This window comes from Psammomys obesus, unplaced genomic scaffold (assembly GCF_907164565.1).
Source record: "Psammomys obesus unplaced genomic scaffold, mPsaObe1.curated_primary_1811, whole genome shotgun sequence".
Classification (NCBI taxonomy): domain Eukaryota; kingdom Metazoa; phylum Chordata; class Mammalia; order Rodentia; family Muridae; genus Psammomys; species Psammomys obesus.
Window position 1 is genome coordinate 8,565,652 of NW_026592118.1, and position 20,801 is coordinate 8,586,452.

General features: G+C 42.9%; 1 protein-coding gene across 2 annotated transcripts in view; it reads right to left on the bottom strand.

Annotated features, from left to right (window-relative positions):
• Dnajb6 (DnaJ heat shock protein family (Hsp40) member B6) overlaps positions 1-17,432 on the bottom strand; it is a 37,427-nt gene extending 19,995 nt beyond the window's left edge. The window contains exons 1-2 of one of the 2 annotated variants that reach the window (XM_055612672.1): positions 17,303-17,432; positions 3,131-3,219 (exon numbers count right to left, since the gene is read on the bottom strand). In XM_055612672.1, coding sequence (XP_055468647.1) covers positions 3,131-3,195 — 65 coding nt within the window. In that variant the 5' untranslated portion in view covers positions 3,196-3,219; positions 17,303-17,432. The remainder of the gene's footprint in view (positions 1-3,130; positions 3,220-17,302) is intronic. The other variant, XM_055612671.1, reaches the window with a different exon arrangement.
• Positions 17,433-20,801: the final 3,369 nt, after the last annotated feature.

Below are 20,801 nucleotides of genomic sequence, written 5' to 3' on the forward strand. Positions count from 1 at the left end.
TGAATTACACCAGAGAGAAAAAGAAGGCTGAAACAAATTAATGATCAAGGAAATACATTTATTCTAGGTTTAGTCCAGGGATGCTATCCAGGTATTTATCAGGACCATGTGAATATAAAAACAAAGAATAAACGGTTAGCTATATAAGACAAGACAGACAGACACCTTGTTTCTTGGTAAAAACCATGACATAAAAAATTTTTACTCGGGCTGGAGAGATGGCTCAGAGGTTAAGAACACTGGCTGCTCTTCCAAAGGTACTGAGTTCAGTTCCCAGCAACCACATGGTGGCTCATAACCATCTATAATGTGATCTAGTGCTTTCTTCTGGCCTACAGATACACATGCAGGCAGAATACTATATAAATAATAAATAAATCTTTTAAAAAAACTTTTACTCTGAACATGTAATGTACACTTGAAATAAAAGACAAATCTTCTGCTTTAAACTTATGAGCTTATAAATAAAGCCACTGCTTAAAAAGATCTAGCTATAATATACATACAAACACACATATATATGAAAAAAAAATATCTAGCTAGATACAGCTCTATTGAAAACACCTATAATCAATAGTCTTTCGTAACTCCCTTTTGTTTAAGGGTTGTATCTCTTACATAGAGAACCTTTGTCTTAAGAGGGTATAAAAGCCAGGACAGAATTAAAGTTGGTGGTGGTGGTTGACAGGAGTTTTACTCCATCCACCACGCACCAAATATGTATTTGTCTGTGTATGTTTGTATGTATAGATGTCTGAATAATATACGTATATACAAGTGTGTAAAAATCTTATGTATATGCATGTACATGTCTGATGGGGGACCTCTTGAATGTACATATGAATGTGTACATGTCTGCATGTTTGCCTGTATGTGTGAACTGGTACTATGGAATGTGTGGGAAATGTATAATCTGTGTGTGTGTGTGTGTGTGTGTGTGTGTGTGTGTGTGTGTGTGTGTATCTCCCTCTAACTCATAAAGAGTTATAAGTCTCTGAACTCTTGCATGGGCTCCGATGCTCATTCCTGAGTCAAAAGTTTTCTTCAGCAGTATAAGTAATTAAGTAGTAAAGTCTGAAGAGTAATTAATCTGTTAACTCTGTGGACATCTCCTCCGTTTTTTCCCTAGTCTGTCAAAGCTGGACTTTGACACCTTGTTACACACCAACTTTTTTTGTTTATTAAGACAGGGTTTCTCTGTATAGCCTTGGTTGTCCTGGACTCACATTGTAGATCAGGCTGGCCTCGAATTCACAGATATCCACCAGCCTCTGCCTCCTAGAGTGCTGGGATTTCAGGTATGTGCCACCGAGCCCAGCTTTTACATCAGCATTGTTTAAAATAATGGTGAAAGCTTACAAGTGGATACTAGACATATAATATAGAATAAACCTACAAAAATCTGAACACCTAAAGAAGGTGAGCTAGGGGTTAGAGAGATGGCTCAGTGGTTAAGAGCACTGTTTGCTCTTCCAAAGGTTCTGAGTTTAATTCCCAGAAACCACATGGTGGCTCACAACCATCTATAATGAGATCTGGTACCCTCTTCTGGCCTGCAGGCATAAATGCAGGCAGAACACTGTAAACATAATAAATAAATCTTAAAAAAAAAAAAAATGGTGAGCTAGAAGACAGACCCTGGGTAAGATGATCAATCTTCACTCAGACAGGCAAACAGGATGGACATTGAAAGAAGGAGAAAACAGGAAACAGGACAGGAGCCTCTGAAAGACTCTACCCAGCATTGTATAAAAGCAGATAATGAGACTCATAAACTTTGGGCAGAGTGCAGGGAATCTTAGGAAAGAAAGGGGAGATAGTAAGACCTAGAGAGGACAAGAGTTCCACAAGGATAGCAACAGAACCAAAATATCTGGGTAGAGGGATCTTTTCTAAGACTGATAATCCAACCAAGGACCATTCATGGAGATAACCTAGAACCCCTGCTTGGCTGTAGCCCACGGCAGCTCAGTATTCAAGTGGGTTCCCTAGTAAGGGGAACAGGAACTGTCTCTGACATGAACTCAGTGGCTGGCTCTTTGACCGCCTCCCCTGGATGGGGGAGCAGCCTTGCCAGGCTACAGGAGGATAATGCAGCCATTTCGGATGAGATTGGATAAGCTAGGGTCAGATGGAGGGGACCTAATAATAGCTTCCATGGACCTGGAGAGGGGCATAGGAGGAGATGAGGGAGGGAGAGTGGGAATGGGAGGGGATGAAGGAGGGGACTACAGCTGGGATACAAAGTGAATAAACTGTAATTAATATAAAAAATAAAAATTAAAAAAAATAATGGTGAAGGGTTGCAGATATAGTTCAGGAGACTACAGGCCTGGATTGCAATTCAGAAACACCAGGGAAAGAGAAAGGCATAATATAAAGCAGCACAAAGTAAATATAGATCATACCCACTGGAACTGTGGATGGAACACAGGGCCTCTAGCACAGAAGGACAAATGTCCTTATTTTAATATTTCTATTTTGGGAAAGAGTCTGAGATGTCAGGTTTTTGGGTGTGTGTGCATGTGTGTATATGAGAGTGTGAAAGCCAGGTCTACCTCCTCAAGAACCAACCATCCAACCTTTTGGGTTTTTTAAAGACTGGTAGGTCTTTCTTCATAGAAACCTAGAGATCACCAATTAGGTAGAATGTTGAATGAGCCCCATGTCTGAGCACAAATGTCAGCATTTTACTTTTTTGTTTTGTTTTGTTTTAATATTAGCATTTAACTTAAAATTAAACCATACAATTAAAAGCTACTTTAGGTCTGTGGTGGGCAGTAATCCAGTGCCTGCCTATCAAGTATGAGGCCCTTGGATTAGATCCCACTACAGGGTGGGTGCCGTGTTCCACTTGTTGCTCTTACCGAGATACCAAGTTTGATTCCCATTACCCATACGATGGTTGGAATTATCCATAAAGCCTGTACTGAAGGATCGTATACTATTCTCTTCACCCTCGTTGGACACTAAGCACAGGTATACATACAGGCAAGCAAAACATTCACATATAAAACAAATAAATCTAATTTTAAAAAAGGAAAACAAAAGGTTGATTAAGTGACACAAGTTACACTATCTATTACCAATGACCCATGACAGAGAATACTTGAGAAATGAAATCACTTACGCCTTTTTAATGTCCTCGGGTGAGGCATGTCTCTGCACGCCCAGAACTTCATAGTAATCCACCATGTTTTAACAGTGTTGGAACAAATCCTGCAAATACATAAATACAGTCCATGATAACACTGCCCTATCGGTGAAAAATTAGGGGGAAAAAAATGAGGTGAGTGGTTCCTTCTCAGTACCTACTAGCCCAGGGAGAACTTCAGGTAGCCAGCCACTAGCCTGTATCTTAGGGCAGAACATTGTCCATAAAATGGGTTCAAGAATATATCCTGGGCTAGAGAGATGGCTCAGAGGTTAAGAACACTTGCTGTTCTTCCAAACGTCCCTGAGGGAGTTCAATTCCCAGCAACCACATGGTGGCTCACAACCATCAATAGTGAGATCTGGTGTGCATGCAGAATGTTGTATAAATAATAAATAAATCTTTTTTTTTTTTTTTTTTTTAAAGAATATCCCGTCTGAGTGGTGGCACACACCTTTGATCCCAGCGCCTAACATGCACAGGCATACAAATCTGACTTCTATGCTAGCTTGGTCTACATAGTAAGTTCCAAGTCAGCCATGGCTACAAAGAGAACGACACACACTTACACCCCCAGGAGGGAGGATCATTCCCAAACTCTATCTAGAAAAAAAATGCTTGGATGACCTAATAATAGCTTCAACTATTAACAGGTCACCCGGCTCTGAGGCAGAAATCAGGTGCCACTTGACAAAAGGACTAGCTACAAGTGCTTTCCTAGACCACAATATACTTGGAGAGATTTGGTGACTTCCCTCCCCCAGTGAGTTTCTCCAACAGGCATACGCCAAGACTGCAAGGATGAACACACTAACCCTGCACTTAAAGGCACCCTTTCTCAGAACCATGTTCTCTAATGGAGGTGGCAGCAGCCCTTGATGAAGTTATCCATGAGAAAACCCAACTGTGCCAACAATCTTCTACCAGAAAACCAAAAGGGATAGCAGTAAACAAAAGCAGCCAGAAAACACCTCTTCCTCCCTACTTCATTAAATGATACAGGGTTGTGGCAGCAAAGGATCTAAAGCAACATTTTAAAAGCAATGCTAACTACAAGACCCAAGAGACAACTAAGGAAAACATTGTTATGCTAACCCACTCTAAGAGAACAGAGAGCTTTAGTAAGAGTCAAAGCACATGTCCTCTCCTTCTCTAGTTTGTCTAATATTTCCACTGATGTTCATCTTTCCATTATGGGCAATACAAGAACTGGAGCTGACACTAGGAAGGCCAAATTAACCAGCCATGAACGCTGACTACAAGGCAGTGGGGTGTACAGCATCCACTGGCAGTCCTGGTACTCAGGCAATACTTGAATGCTGGCCATCTTAAATGAAGAGTATCCCCCCTTGAGTTAAACAATTCATCTGGAGAATTCTGACACTTTGCTAGAGCTGCCAACCCCTTGAAATGGACACTGATTTAAGCTCAATGATAGGTCAGTGTATTTTTCCAAAGCCTTGACTCACTCACTGGTGTCCACTTCTGTCCTATCTCACCATTTGAAATCACCTGATTTAAGCTCAGGAACTCTTAAACTTCCTAGTACCACTGTGTACAATTAAGGGCTATCCTAAATCTCTTCCCTGTCTTCTCAAATCTGCCTTCTTACTAACTGAAAGGGAGAGAGTGGCAAACTTACTCACTGAAAGGGACTCAAAGCCTCTTCTCATCATCTATCTCCCGTTATATAACACCGTGAGTCCCAAATGGAAGCCTAAGACTGTAAACAGGCACATGACTGTACAAAATAGCTACTTGGATACTAAGCAGATTTTCTCAAATAGAACATGACCAAACCTTAACTCTTGAGCCTCCCCACTCCACCCAACACACCTCTCTAGAAAATGCTATCTTTATTATTCTACCTTATTACCTCATTACCTCAAAGCTGCTACACCCACCACATAAATAAAGAAATTATGTAAAGGTAGTATCTATCACTCTTCCAAAACATCTTCAACTCCTCTACCTTCAATGTCGCCCTTACTCCTGAAAAAGCCTTTGGCCTACTCCTCTTCTCAATGAAGACATTGAGACATTATTCAAAAGACATTATTCAAAAGAATAATACACTAGGCAATATCAGCCATAAGGGAATAAGTCAACTGGGAAATTAAGAGAACAATAACTCATTGTATTAACTAGTGTCAGTTATGAGAGAGGAAAGCGTTACAAAATACAGCAGAGCACAAACAAAGTTTAAGAGCTATCCCAACTTAGATCAATCAAATTGGGTATGGTAGGAGGATCAGGAATTTAGGCCATAGTCTGACATAGGTTTATAGCCAACTGGAGACACTTGTAACCCTGTCTCAGAAAACAAACAAAAAAACGTCTTTTGGTTTCTTGTGGTTGGTTAGTTGGTTTTATTTGTTTGTTTTTCCAGTAAGGGCTTCTCTACGTAGCTCTGGCTGTCCTGTAATCCACCTGTCTCTGGCCCCTGTGTACTGGGACTAAAGGTGTGTGCCACCACTGGCAGCAACGCTTAACTTTAAAAGTACCTTCTAAGCAGAGTGTGATGTTGCATGCCTTTAACCCCAGCAGTTGGGAGGCAGAGGTAGGCAGGTGGGCCAGACTTGTCTACAGATTCCTAGGACATCCAGGACTACATTGAGAAACTGTCTCAAAAAAAAAAAAAGGAAAAAGAAAAGAAAAAAGGGAGGGAGAGAGGCTAAATAGAAAGGAATGAGGGGAGGGGAAGGGAGACTGTCTGAGTCTCTCAGTAGATTAGGTGTCTTGTCTGTTCATTGTGCTTTAGGATTGATTGTTTAGTTGGTCTCTGGCCTCCGCTCTCCAGGTATGCAAGCATCCATATATCCAAGTCGTGATCATTAAGACATTGCTAGTTTCTAGACATGGTGGCATACACCTTTGATCCCAGCACTAGCTGGGCAGCAGTAGGTGGCTCTCTGTTGAGGTACAAGGCACATAATGAGACCAAATCTCAAAAAAGAAAAAACAACATTGCTGCAAGTCCCCAGAAGGCAGCAGCACCCAAGTAAGAACTTTCCTGGCCAGGAAGGATGAACCCCTGAAGAGACCATGGGATGGCAGCCTGAGGCAAGTGGACTGCTAAGGAAGACTAGACAACAGAAACTTCTCCATCACAGCAGGAAATGGTGGTACAGACCTATAATCCTAGCTAAACTGAGGTAGTCCTGTAGGTGTTCTAGACCTTGGGATGGAGATAGAGTATAGACAGTGTTTGAACAAAGCCCTGGGTTCAATTTCCAGCAACTCATGACCTGTAATTCCAGAACCAAAGTAGAGAAAGGGGTTCTGAAGAAAAAAACTTTTACACATAGCAAGTTCAATGTTAACGTGCGCTACAAAAGACCATGTTTCAAATATATATGAATATGAATAATAAATGATTCTGAACTGGAAGTCATTGGCAGGGAATCAAACACCCAGTAGCAGGGTGTTTGATAGCAAGTGTTTGACTAAGGTATTCAAGGCTCTGAATTCTACCCAAACACTAAACTTCAGTCACAACTGTAAGCACGTACATTCTGGCCCTACTATCAGCTTCAGAAACAATTCTGTCCCTGCTCAATGTCTTTTATATATACATGTGTCACTTAGTGGGTAGAGGGTTATTCTGGCATACCAGTAGGCCTGAGTTCAATCTCCAGTACTAACAAATACGGAGTGGTAGAGGCACACAGGCCTTTCTTTTAACCCCAGCGGTGAAATCTGAGAAAGGACTTAAAGTTCATCCTATCTCAATCAGCTCCAGGTCCATCCGTGTTAGTCACACTCTTATCTCAAAATAATAGAAGGCTGGATTTTCTGCCCTTAGTTAGTTTACTACCTATTTGTGTCAGTGCCATCTACAGGGGAAATGAAGCACTTGCCCACACTGACAAGCAGACATGTTTGCACATATGATATATAAGGCAAGCCTGTGCCCATAAAGTCTGGAAAAGGGGGGGAAACTACAGCTTTGATTCCTATTCCTTTTACCCATTTTCCATCTAACTGTTGGCCCTTTCCTGCTGAGGTCACTAAAAAGCAAGCTTTGACTCTCTCTACCAGTTTTTATAATTCTTTCAATACAGGGACACCCAGCAGGGGCCAGGTTCCACTAAGTACGGGGAGAAGGGCCAGCTAACAGTGCTTCTACTGAGATGATTGCATGCAGCTAAAACTGAATTAAGATCAAGGCCAACAATGAATTACAAAGATAAATAAAATTCAAAGAAAGAGCATGCATAAACAGAAATTAAGATGGAAATTTAGAGAAAGGACTGTCACTAGACTGAAAACAGAAGCTCAAGAAACCTGTCCTAAGGAGATTGGTCCAATTCAACAAGATGATATATAACTGATGGCAGTGCCTACCAAGATGCATGCACTCCATTCAAACAAGCACTCAACTGCTGTATTATTCTATAATGTGAATCCAAAGTTGTTCATGCACTTAGGATGACTTTAGACTAGTCACACCAAATTACTAAAATATTAAAATATCTAACACCCAAATATACACTAGACGTTAACAGAGACCAAGTTTTACTCCATCTGAATCCAGAACACCAACTAGAATCCATATCCAATGCGCTGTTTGACGACCAAGCATCAAAACTCAGCTGGGTGTGGCGGTGAACTGCTTTAATCCCAACACTCAGGGTACAGACACAGGGATAATTTGGTTTCGAGGCCAGCCTGGACACTGAATTCCAGGATATCCAGGGCTACAAAGAGAAACCCTGTCTCAAAAACTTTACAAAGAAAAATGTTCAAATCCCTTCAACTCACTCAATGGGAGAAGGACATTTGGTGGTAAAAGGCCTCCCATATGGCAGTCAGACTCTACCACTGAGATACAGTCAGCTGACCAGTACCCCTTAAAGCAAGGTTTCACTAAATTATTCCAGGTGACCTTGGATCTGGCAGTCCTAGACTCCTGAGTGGATGGTTCTTACAGGCCTAAGCTACGAGGCTCTATAAATTTATTACAGTTACTTAGTCTTGTCAATCCAAGATACACCTTGTCTGAAATTTTAATTTATCCAAGATGAAACTGCTACCAAAAGCTTCTGTCTTATATAATTCAACTAGGAGGGGCATTGCGAAACCTCTCAATGTCTACTCATTATAATTTATAATTCCTGGGCTGGAGAGATGGCTCAGAGATTAAGAGCTCTGACTGCTCTTCTATAGGTCCTGAGTTCAATTCCCAGAAACCACATGGTGGCTCACAACCATCTATGAGATCTGGTGCCCTCTTCTGGCCTGCAGGCAGAACACTGTATATGTAATATATACAGAGTTCCAGGCCAGTCAAGACTATATATATAGTGAGATCTTGTCTCCGCAAAAAAGAAAGGAAAGGAAGGGGTTGGAGGGTTTGGTTCACAGCACCTACATGGCAGCTCATAACTGTCTACAATTCCAGTTCCAATAGACTAAACACCATCTTCTTGTTTCCATGGACACCAGTCAAGTACATAGTGCACATATATACATGAAGGCAAAATACTCCTACATGGAAAATTATTTTTTAAATATTAAAACATATCTATTTGACAGCCATAGCACTGACAGGAGTTCAAGAACAACCTAGGCCACAAGATAGTCTCAAAAAATGAATACCCCACCCAAAAAAACTGAGCATGGGTATGGAGGAACATCCATCAGGAAGAGAGGAAAACACTAAATGAAGATGTTCAAAGGTTACACAAGTTGCTAACTCAAGAGAAAGATATCAGCTTTTTAATATCTCCCATAAATACAAGTACACTAAACCACTCCTGATTGACTTATAACATTTTGGGGGCAAGACCACAAACCATGTAAAAACCTACTTCACAAGCTGGAAAACCTACCTGCCTTTGATCACCAACCACGACACGAGACACACACAGACACACACACACACACACACACACACACACACACACACACAGTAAGATGTCCTCTGAACACTACATGCATGCTGTGCCATACATGTGTCCACAATTCATACACTAACATGCACAGCATAGCTTTTTTTTTTTTTAATTTTGGTTTTTCTTTTCCCACTACCACAGAGTTTCTCTCTGTGTAGCATTGGCTGTCCTAGAACTCACTGTGTAGACCAGGCTGACCTTAAACTAGTATTCTAATGGCACACTAAGGACATTCTAAGGGTAGAATTCCTGATGTGAGTGTTGGGAACTGAACTCATGCTCTGCAAGAACAGTACCAGCTGCTAGGTAAGAAGCTAGCTTCCCCTCCTGAAAGAAGAAAGCAGCAGAGTAGGCTGGAAGGAAGGAGCATATAAGCAGCATGTGCAAGCACTTTTTGAATCTCAGATCTAAACTTACCCTGGTTTAGTGACTGATTTTCAAGTAAAATGCATTCAATCCTCAAGATGACCCCATTCCATTCCTTTGGACTTTTCTCCTAAAACCACTGGCAGGCCCAGAAATCTGCCAGGGCAGACCTACACATAAGTTTTCCTGATGTCTGTCCATGAAAGCCTGGGCAACAATTTTTTTCAAGAGTCTTGCCAGGTCACTAAGAAAAACAGCTCTTTTCCTTTCCAACAAAGGAGGATCAATACTGAAAAGGAGAAATGCAATCCAAGGCCATACCCACTAAAGACTCTCTGCTATCTCTTACAAAAAGGGTCAAGTGAAGTGATAAACACCTTTAAGCTCAGCATTCTAAAAGCAGGGGTAGGGGATATTTATGAGCTTAAGGCTAGCCTGGTCTATATAGAAAATTCTAGGCAGCCAAGGCTACATAGATAGCCTGTCTCCCAAAACAAAACCAAGAAAAAAATTTAGTAAGTTTTACTGGGCATGCTGGCAAATGTTTTTAATCTAGGCACTTGGGAGGCAGAGCCAGGCAGATATGAATTCAAAGTTAGCCTAATGTAGAGGAATTTTAATACAGAACATGGCTGCCTGGCAAGAGATCACATCCAAAGACCTTCTAGGTCTATGTGATTTTGCAGGAATACAAACATGCCTTTAATCCAGAAGAAAGAGGCAAGCAGATTCTGAGTTCAAGGCCAGCCTAATATAGAGCAAGCTTCAGGTAAAGAAAAGTTTAGGTCCAGGTGTGGGCAGTACGTGTCTTTAATCCCACAACAACAAAGGTAAAATTAGCTTGTAAAAGAAAGCACCCATGTTTGAAAGTAGTTCTAATTCAGCGGCAGAAAAGATTGGACAGACTAGAGTATGCCCAACTCTCACAAGAAGAGAGGAAAGGGAAGATACTAAAAGGCAATGCAAAGAGAGAGGGGAGGCAGTTTTACCAGGACAGTAACAGACAGGTTGCAGGGAGAAAACTCAGGTGAAAAACGAATGAGCCAGAGAATGAGAAAGAGCAGCAGGCTGCTGGACTTAGTTTGAGATCAAACAGCAATTCAGAGGCTGAAAGAAAAGGCAGTTTGAGTAACTCACCTGGGAGAGGAGTTTGAGCCAGAACAGCTGAATTGAACCAAGCAGCCCAAAGCTCAGAAAGAACAAGAAAGGGTGAGATTATTAAGAAGTCTCAGAGGCTAAAAACACCTGTAATCCCAGTACTCATGGAGGCAGAGGCAGGTGGATCTCTTGAGTTTGAGGCCAATCTGGTCTACAAAATGAGTCCAGGAAAGCCAAGGCTACACACAGAGAAACCCGCTCTCAAAAAAAAAAAAAACTAAAACAAACAAAAAAAGTGTTTTAACTACCAAAATCAGTACAAAAATTTTAGAAGGAAATAAATTACATGCCAGAGACATTTCCCGAGTATCATTTTATCATCTCATGAATTGCCAGAATATATTAAATATATCAATACCTCAGCAAGTTAAGGCACTTGCCACCAAGTTGAAGTTTAATCCCCAGGACCCACACGGAAGGAAACTCCTATAAATTGTCCTCTGACCTCCACAAATGAAACATCTCTCACTGAGTAGGGGAGCAGAACCACAATACACACTCTTTACATAGCTTTGATGGGAAAGAGAATTTTAGCTAGGATCTCACATAGAAGCAAGTGTGTAATTCTAGCTACTCAACAGACTTAGGAACAGTTTGTTGTTTTGTTTGTTTGTTGGTGGGTTTCTCCATACAGTCCTGGCTAACTGGGAATTCCCTCTGTAGACCAACCAGGCTGGCCTCAAACCCAGAGATCTGCCTGCCTCTACCTCCCAGTTGCTGGGATTAAAGGAGTGTACCACCACAGTACCACTAGGAACAAATTTTTTTGAAAGTAGTCTTAACAATTTAGTGAGAACCAGTTTCAAAACTTACCACTGTGAAAAATCCTGGGGTTGTGGGTAGGATGAGGCAGAAATAAAGTGCCTGCCAAGCAAGCTGTTAGAACTGAGTTCAGAGCCCCGCATCCACATTTAGCCAGAGCAGCAGAGCTGGAGGCAGCCAGAGGCAGATCTGTGGCACAATGCACATTTGATACACCCCAGATTCAGTGGGATACCGCTTTCAAAAAAAATTTGAAAGCACCCAATGGCTACCTCTGGCCTCCACAAGCACACATGCACACACCCACATAAAAATATACCTCGCATGAAACTTTTTTCAGGTTCAATGTCATTCCCTCCCCCCACCCAAAAAAAAATACATACACACACAAAATTTTACAGGGAACAAAAATCATATAGTGCATAAGGAAACCACCTTTCTGAAGCCTCAACATTCCTAAAACACTCAAGTATTTTAATACATCACAGTTCAGCAGTGTTGAGGCCAGAAGCAATACCTTTGTTTACTCAGAATGCCTGAAAGGTCCTTATTACTCAGATTAGGTAGACATTTTAAGAGAAAACCACAACATAGGCAAAGTACAGCTTTTGAAATTAACAAAAACTGAAACCTCTTATGTGAAAACTGACCCCAGGATATAAGTATTTTTAGCATTTTGCATTCTCAGGTAGAAGAGTAACATGGAAGGAGTCAAGTGTGTTCTTCCTTGGTCATCCAAAATTACGGAGTTTGGCAAAACACTTTATCCCTAGCATTATCTAATTTAAAAAAAAAAAAAATTTCCTAAACCAGATATGGTAGTACACTCCTTTAATCCCAGCTCTTGGGAGGTAGAAATCATAGATTTCTCCAGGACAGCCAGGGCTATGGGAGACCAAGTCTCAAACGAAACTAATTCCTATTAGCTGGCTTATCTACTAAATCAGTCTCCAGGCTTTCCCTTTGTTTTGTTGTTTTTAAGCAGAGTTGAAGTTTATTAAACATGCTTGGGGTGCATGCAGAAAGGACAATACATACCCCACTGTGTGCTAATGTGTCAGGGCACACTTGTGGAGTCCAGAAGACAACTTTAAGGAATCAATTCTCTTTTTTCACCCTTATGTGGGTCCTAGGAATCAAACTCTAGTCCTCATGCTTTGCTTTTGGTGCTGAACCTCCCAAGCCCAATTATAATACTAGCATCATTTCTGTCATATTCTTTCACCAGCTCATTTTTCTTCTCATTCACCTAAGTTTTTTTGCTTGTTCTCCTTTTAATGAAGTGAGGTCTCACTATACAGGCCAAGATGGCCTCCATCTAAAATTCTCCAGCCTCATCCTCTTGAAAACTGGTATCAAGACTCACAACAGACCACAGCTCACTGACCCCTAAAAATCTTGTTTTTATTCCCAAGATTACACTCTCCTAACTTCTATACATGAGAAAAGCAGCATAACAATAATTTGCCACTCTAATCCTTCCTACAAAAGCAAAACTGTAACTGCAGGCCCTTCACCACCAGATGGTGTTCTGGATTAATTTACTACATTTTTTTTTTTTTTTGCAAAGAAGTAAAAAGAAGTCAGTTTTTAAGAACACTGCACCCAGGCTCGGTGGCGCTCGCCTATAATCCCAGCACTCAGGGAAGCAGAAGCAGGTAGATCTCTGTTAGTTCAAGGCCAGCCTAGTCTACAAAGTGAGTTCTGGACAGCCAAGGCTACAGAGAAATCCTGTCTGGAAACAAAAATAAATAAATAATAAATAAATAAATTTATTTATTTGTTATTTATTTGTTTTTTTATTATTATTATTCAATGTTCTACTATCTGCATGCCAGAAAAGGGCATCAGATCTCACTACAGATAGTTATGAGCTATCATGTTGCTAGGAATTGAACTCAGGAACGACCTCTAGAAGACCTGCCAGTGCTCTTAACCTCTGAGCCATCTCTCCAGCCTCCCCCACTTCCCCTTTCAGATGGAGGGTCTCAGGTACTTGAAGCTGGCCTGCAACTCTGTAACCTGGTCTGGAACTCACTCTGTAGCCAAGGATGACTTTGAATTCCTCCTGCCTCCACCTTCCCTGAAGCTACTGCTAGGATACAAATGTGTATCACTGCCCAGCTTTAAAGGATTTTATTTGTGCCACTATGACCAGCTAAATAAACCTTAGAAAAATTAAAATTAAAAAAAAAAAATTTAGCTGGAGAGATGGCTCAGAGGCTGGGAGCACTGACTGCTCTTCCAGAGGTCCTGAGTTCAATTCCCAGCAACCACATGGTGGCTCACAACCATCTATAATAAGATATGGTGACCTCCTTCTGGTATGTGGGTGTACATGTAAGGAGAACACTGGATACACAATAAATAAATCTTAAAAAAAAAAAAATTTAAGGGAGTAAAAAATCAAGTAGAAAGGCCAATTCTGTTATATTTGCTTGCTCTTTGGGAAGGCATCAGAAGTGGTCTCAAAGTCTATGGGCATCCTTAAGCATTATAGTGTAAAAGGCACACTATCATATTGGGAATAGACAGTGACAACAAAGTACCTTCCTTAAAACTCTAAGGATGTGGTGGGGTGGTGGCACATGCTTTTAATCAAAGCACTCAGGAGGCAGAAACAGGCAGATCTCTGAGTCTGAGGCCAGCTTGGTCTACAGAGTGAGTTCTAAAACAGCCAGAGCTACTACAGAAAAAAAAAAAAAACCTGTCTTGAAAACAACCTTGAAAAAAACTGGGTTCAGCCAGGTGTGTGCCATAAGCCTTTAATTTCAGCACTGGGGTAGGCAGAGGCAGGTGGATCTCTGCCCAGTCTATAAATAGAGCCCAGAACAGCCAAGGTACACAGAGAAAAAAAAAAAAACCTGTGTTCAAAAACAAAACAAACAAAAAAAAACCTGGGTTCTGAGTTTGCTGGGTGAAAATTTTAATAGTTACTATGGGCAGGCACAATGCTGCTGGTTCACACAGGAAAATGGTACTATCACTTAATACTGAGAGGACAGCTTGAAGAGCAGGCTGTTTCAGGGGATTCTAATTCCATTTTCACAGTTTGCAAGATATTCATCACCCAACATACTATGTCTGTCCTTAACCCAAATACCTCACACCAAACAGAACAAGAAAATGCTTTTTTTTTTTTTTTTTGGGGGGGGGGGGGAAGAGAGGATCACCCTATAGACCTAGAGGACATCCAACTCAGGAATCTAGCCTGCCTCAACCTCAAACAATAATTTCTGTTTGGTATGTTTGCTTGTTTTTCTCTGGGACTGGGTTTCTGGTGTGTAGCCCTGGCTGTCCTGAAGGCCATGAGTAAACAAACCGGGCTGGCCTCCAACTCACAGAAATCACCCTGCCTCTGCATCCTGAGTGTTGGGGTTAAAGGTTGGTGCAGCGCCCCTGCCAGCAAAGTGTTCTTCTACTCTAAAGCTCAGTGACCTGAATTCAGCTTGTTCATCTTCCACTGCACAGAAACAACGTCAAAAGCCAATTTCTCAGGCTACGGAACTGGCTCAGCTGGCCAAATAATTTAGTCCCACAAGTCTGACAACCTAAGTTCTATCCCAGGACTGACTCCAAAAGTTGTACTCTGGGCCAAGCACACCCTGGAGGCAGATATGTGAATCTCTGAATTCAAGGCCAGCCTGATCTACATACTTAGTTATAAGGCAGCTACAACTAAAGTGAGGTCTGTAAATATAAGAGGAGGAAAAAAAAAAAAAAAAAAACAGGGTATGGTGGCACACACCTTTAATCTCAGCATTTGGGAGGCAAGGCAACCTGATGAGTTCCAGGGCTACATTGAGACTCTAAAAAAAAAAACAAAACAAAAAGAACAACCTCTAAATTCTAAAAAATCAAAAAGAAAAAAGTGAGAACTTGTTCTGTAGATGAAAAAAAGACATCAATGGAAGATTCCCACTCATATGCCATAACATTTCATATACTCACACAAATAAGTACAATATAAGTACTTTAAAAAGCAAATTTCTCGGGCTGGAGTGATGGCTCAGTGGCTAAGGGCACAGTCTGGTCTTCCAAAGGACCTGGGTTCAATTCCCAGCACCCACATGGCAGACACAAGTGTCTGTAAAGCCAATTCCGAGGGATCCAACACCTTCACACCAATGCATATAAAATAAAAATTAAATAAAATTTAAAAAAAGCAAATTTCTCAATTGTGGGGCACTGCCTTTAGTTCCAGCACTGGGGAGGGCAGAGGCAGGGGGACCTCTAAATTCAAGGCCAGCCTGGTCTATAGAGCAAAGTTTCAGGACAGCCAAAACTACACGGAAAAACCCTGTCTCAAAAGAAAAAGAAAAAAAAAAGGCCACTTCTTCAAGAAGCAGAGACACAGTGATGTCAAAATCTGAGCGATCTGCCTGGGCAAAAGTGTGAATGGAAGAATTACAATTTTTATTGTTCTCTCAAATCCCCATACCTACACAAAGACAACATTTCTTCCCACATTTCATGGTTTTCCTAATTCCAAAGGCCCATAGGCAGTAGTGGTGCATGTCTATAATCCCAGCACCCGGGGAGGCAGAGGCACGTGAGTTCGAGGCCTGCCTGGTCTACAAAATGAGTCCAGGACAGCCAAGGCTACACAGAGAAACCCTGCCTAAATAAATAAATAGATAGATAGATAGATAGATAGATAGATAGATAGATAGATAAATAGATAAATGAATAAATGAATGAATAAATGATGAAAAGCCTCACGTGCATTTAATTGCAAGTGTCTACACTGATAACAGTAATCAGGTGTGACATTCCAAAGGCAAACAATGGAGTCTGGTAACAGTTGCAAACAATTCCTTTCCGGTATCAGTCTTGTGTGAGGTTTACTTTACAACCAAGAACAGACTAAGTTCAAATGTCAGGATATGTTTTCTTTAGGCTGTCCCCTCCTTTGGCTGCTGAAGTCTAACTTTTCTACTGAAGTAGTTAATGTAGCTATCGCTTCTCTAGCAAGCAGAAGGTGCTAAGTTCGATTCCCTAGGTTCTAGGGTCTAAAACGTGAAGGATACTATAAAGCCTGACCACAGATCTATGGTTCAAATAAACACGTTAATAAAAACAACGTGGGTGCACTGTGCCTACACTCCCCACCTGCTTAAGCATGCCTTAAAAGGTGGGTCCATCCCCGCCATTCCCTTTCACCGGTTCACACACAACTTCGGTAACACAGCTTAACAACACATCTTGTAAAAATTTTTAAAAAATCGCCGTCTCCAAAAGTTTAAGACAATATTATGGATTGCAGTGTAGATAGGTTTCTCTTGTCTACACAAAGTGAGTTAAGACTTAGTGTAAACTTCATTCAGTTACATAAACCTTAGTTACATAAAACACAGTAAAGTAACCTTCAAGGCCAACAGCAAACGAGTTTTGGAAGTAAGCTGAGCCAGGCAGGTCGCCTAGCAAACTTCCCAACAGTCCTGGGAGGACCCTAGAAACCGCCGTTGCCCTCCTACACGGCCCCCTAGGCAGCCTGGGCCACCTGAGCCAGTGATCGCGCCTTCCATGGGAAGACCTGCTTTTCGCAAGCCACCTGATCCCTTGCTTGCAGAATGCACTGAGGATGCCAGGACAGGGTGACACAGGCCTCACCGACTCCTGCGGCTCTGCGGCGGACCTCGCGCGTGCCGGGCTCAACCGCCACTGGGGACCGGGGAGCGGACCCCAGCTAAGCCCCGGGCTAGGTCTGACCCGAAACGGCAGATGCTTTCCACAAACCCAGTCTAGGAACGGCCCGAACCAGAAACACCTTAGGCCTCAGGCCTAGTCCCCAGACCACAGCTTGGACTGGAAGCCGTGCGGCCCTAGCCGGCAGTCCCGGCCCCAGCGTCGGCCCGGCTTGCCTGCTCCTGTACGGCAGGCGCCGAGCGGGCTACCCATCCGCAGGCCCTCCCCTCCCGCCGCGGCCAGCCCTGCCCTCCGCCTTGGTCCGCGGACCCCTCACCGAGGACGTGGCGGCGACCGGGGGAAGTCGGGCGGCTGGTCTCCTCGCGGCCCTGGCACAGCTGGGCTGGTAGCTGTGGTGGCGTCTTCTCGCGCTTTCCTTTCTCTCTTTTTCTCGAACAACAAACAGGAAGTGCGTCACGCGGTGGCGGCGCGGCGACGTCGACTTCCGCCCGGCCCTGAAGCCACGCAAGCGCAGCAGCAGCTGTCCGCTTCCGTACGCGTCGGCTTCGACAACGTTCGTGTTGCGTTCGGGAAAGATTCTGCTAAGCTGCGGACGGCAGGGCTCTGGAGAGGCTATATAGGGGAAGGCGGATGAGCGGAAAGCGCCACCCCGCGCCAGCCGCGAGCCTGGAGGCAGTCAAAGCCTAAGGCGATATGTGGACAAACGGTGACTGACCCTGAGGCCTGCAGTTGCCCGGAAGCAGGCAGGGAGGAAGGACGCCTGTGACTGTGCAAACTGACCCATGAAGTTCAGAGATTGCGATCTGATAGCGTAGTGTGACTGACATGCCTTACGTACGTGAAGAGTTGTAGTCCCGAGGTTTGAAAGACAGGCCAGGCCAGGCCAACGAACAGTCCCGACTTCCATCCTCCTTACAGCCCCAGTCCCCAGCCCTCTCACTTATTTGAAGCATGAAAGGCCCCACCATTACCAGCACAGAGTGCCTAATCCAGCGTCTGGATTTCAAATACCTTTTTACCACATGGAATTTTTTTTTCCTTTGGTCTTTGTTTGTTTGTTTGTTTGTTTGTTTTTGTTTTCGAAGATGGAATTTTATTTTCCCATTGTTAAGACACTGAACCCAAGGCCTCATACATCCTAAACACTCTACCTACCGTAGAGCCCTGTCTCAGCCCTCATTTATTTTCTGACAGGATGCCACTTAGTTGCCCCCTCTGACCTTGAACTCTCCAGCTCACAGACTCTCAATTAACTGAGGCTACAGGTTTGGATTACAAACCTCCACCGCCACCAGACCCAGTTTACCCTGAGATGCTGGACAGAAAACATGTGGCACATTTCTTCTCCTTAAAGAGAAACAGCAGTTCCAGTTGGGCTTCCTCAAGCCTTTCCCAAAGTGGGTGGGGGTGGGGGTTCTTCTGCCTAAGACACACCTTCAAATGCCATACTCAGTGTGCCCTGACTTTGAGGGCCCAGTGAACTGATTTCCTGTTACAGCCTCTGCTCATCTTCCCTGTGGACAAGGCATGTAAGTTTCTGAAGCCAACAGGAGTGCTGAATATTGATGTTGATATAATGCCTTCATGTGCACAAAATTGTACACACCTTTCTCTTGTCAATAGGCCTACTGCCCATCTAATCCAGATAAAAATTACAACCGGTCGTTTTTGTAGAGTAAACTTTTGCGCTGGGCCAACAGACTGGGCTAAAAATCAAAATGGAGTCACTGGGATCAAAAATCAAACAGAAGCAAGTTACCTGTTTGTGCTGAGTAGTTTTAGGTCAGTTTGACACAAGGTAATAATCAGAAGGGAAAAGGATCAGAAAAGGGATCTGGTTATAGGCAACCTTGTAAGGCATTTTCTTAATCAGTGATTGATGTGGGAGGGCCCAGCTCTTTCTGGAAAGGGCTACCCCTAGGCTGTTGGTTCTGGGTTCCATTAAGTAAGCCCCTTGAGCCTAGCATGGTGGCACCTGCCTTTAATCCCATCACTGAAGAGACAGAGGCAAGCAGGTATCTGTGAGTTCGAGGCCAGGTTGGTTTACAAAGTGAGTCCAGGACAGTCAAGGCTACACAGAGAAACCCTGTTTGGGGGGGATAGAAAGCCTCTTGAGCAAACCAGGAAGCAGCATTTCTCTACAGCCTCTGCATCAGCTCCTGCCTCCAGGTTCCAGCCTAGACTTCCTTGCATGTTGATGTTCCTTGTTGCTGTGTAAACCAAATACCCCATCTCCCAAATTGCTTTGTCATGGTGTTTCATTACAGCATTAGTAACCCTAACTAAAAAAACGACACTTCCTAGAAAAGATTCCCCCAAATGCCCAGTTTCAATTGACATGGTAATTGACGTGTCTTAATCCTTACATGTAGATTATAACCTCTCTTAACCTAGTTAGCCTATTGGTTGTCTTTCTATTGGTTGCCCATTATGCTAGAAAGTAAGTTTGAAAGACCCACTGGCTTCTTTGTGCCTCTCTTCAGCCTTTCCTTGATCATCCCATCAAACAATACCAAAGGAAGATTTGCCTGATTGTAGAATTGAAAATAAAGTTAATTAAGATTGAATTTAGTAACCTAGAACCCCTGTGTAGACGTAGCCCATGGCAGTTCAGCCTCCAAGTGGGTTCCATAGTAATGGGGACAGGGACTGTCTCTGACATAAACTGATTGGCCTGCTCTTTGATCATCTTGCCCTGAGGGAGGAGCAGCCTTACCAGGCCACAGAAGAAGACAATGTAGCCAGTCTTCATGAGACCTGATAGACTAAGATCAGAAGGAAGGGGAGGAGGACCTCCCCTAACAGTGGACTTGGGGAGGGACATGGGTGGAGAAGGGGGAGGGAAGGTGGGATTGAGAGGGGATAAACTTTAATTAGTAAACTTTAATTAATAAAAATATTGAGCTTAGATATGGTAGCACACCCACACACACACCCTGTCTCAAAAAAAAACAAAAAACAAAAAAAACCCAGTGGGCCCAGGAAGCACCAGCTGGGGCAAAGAGCAAGGCGGTGTTGACACATGGCTCTTTAATCCCAGGACTCAGAGAGGCAAATCTCTGTGAGTTCCAGGCCAGATTACACAGAGAAACCCTGTCTCAAAAAAGGGGAAAAAAAATTAGAGGTAATAGTCACAAATTATTTTACAGGGTAGCACTCTCGGGGAGACAGAGGCAGTGGGTTCTCTCAGTTCCAGACCAGCTTAGTCTGCATAGTGAGTTCCAGGACAACCAAGACTACACAGAGAAACCCTGTCTCCCAGATGGGGGTGGGATGGGAGACACAGGAAAGTCTCCTTATTCCACCATCACTGAAGACTCTGGGCCTGCTCACTAAATTACTGTGCCAGCCATCTTTTTTTTGTTTTGTTTTTTTACATTTATTTATTGTGTTCTTGTGTGACAGTCATTCTCAACTAACTAGTAAATTCAAGGTCAGCTGGAACTACATAAGATGCTGTCTCAAACAAAAAATGCAGCTGAAGCTGGCCTTAAACTCCTGATCCTCCTGCCTCTTTAAAAAAGAAAGAAAATCAGCAAGCATTCTTTAAAGCAAAAAAGATTAAGAAAAAAAATAGTTTTGACAATGAAGATGGCCAGAGACTGACCCCTGCTTCTGGTAATCCTGTAAATGACCGTCTGGGTTCTCACCTTAGGTTTCTCTTGAGCCAGAGCCACCCTAGTCTTCTCTCAATAGACTTTTAGTCTCCACGTTGGAGTATGTGTTAGCAATTAACAGTTTCCCCACTCTGCTGAGAAGCTCAGGAAGATAAATAGAGGGAGCAGACCCCAACAAAAGAAGTGGGAATGTTTGTA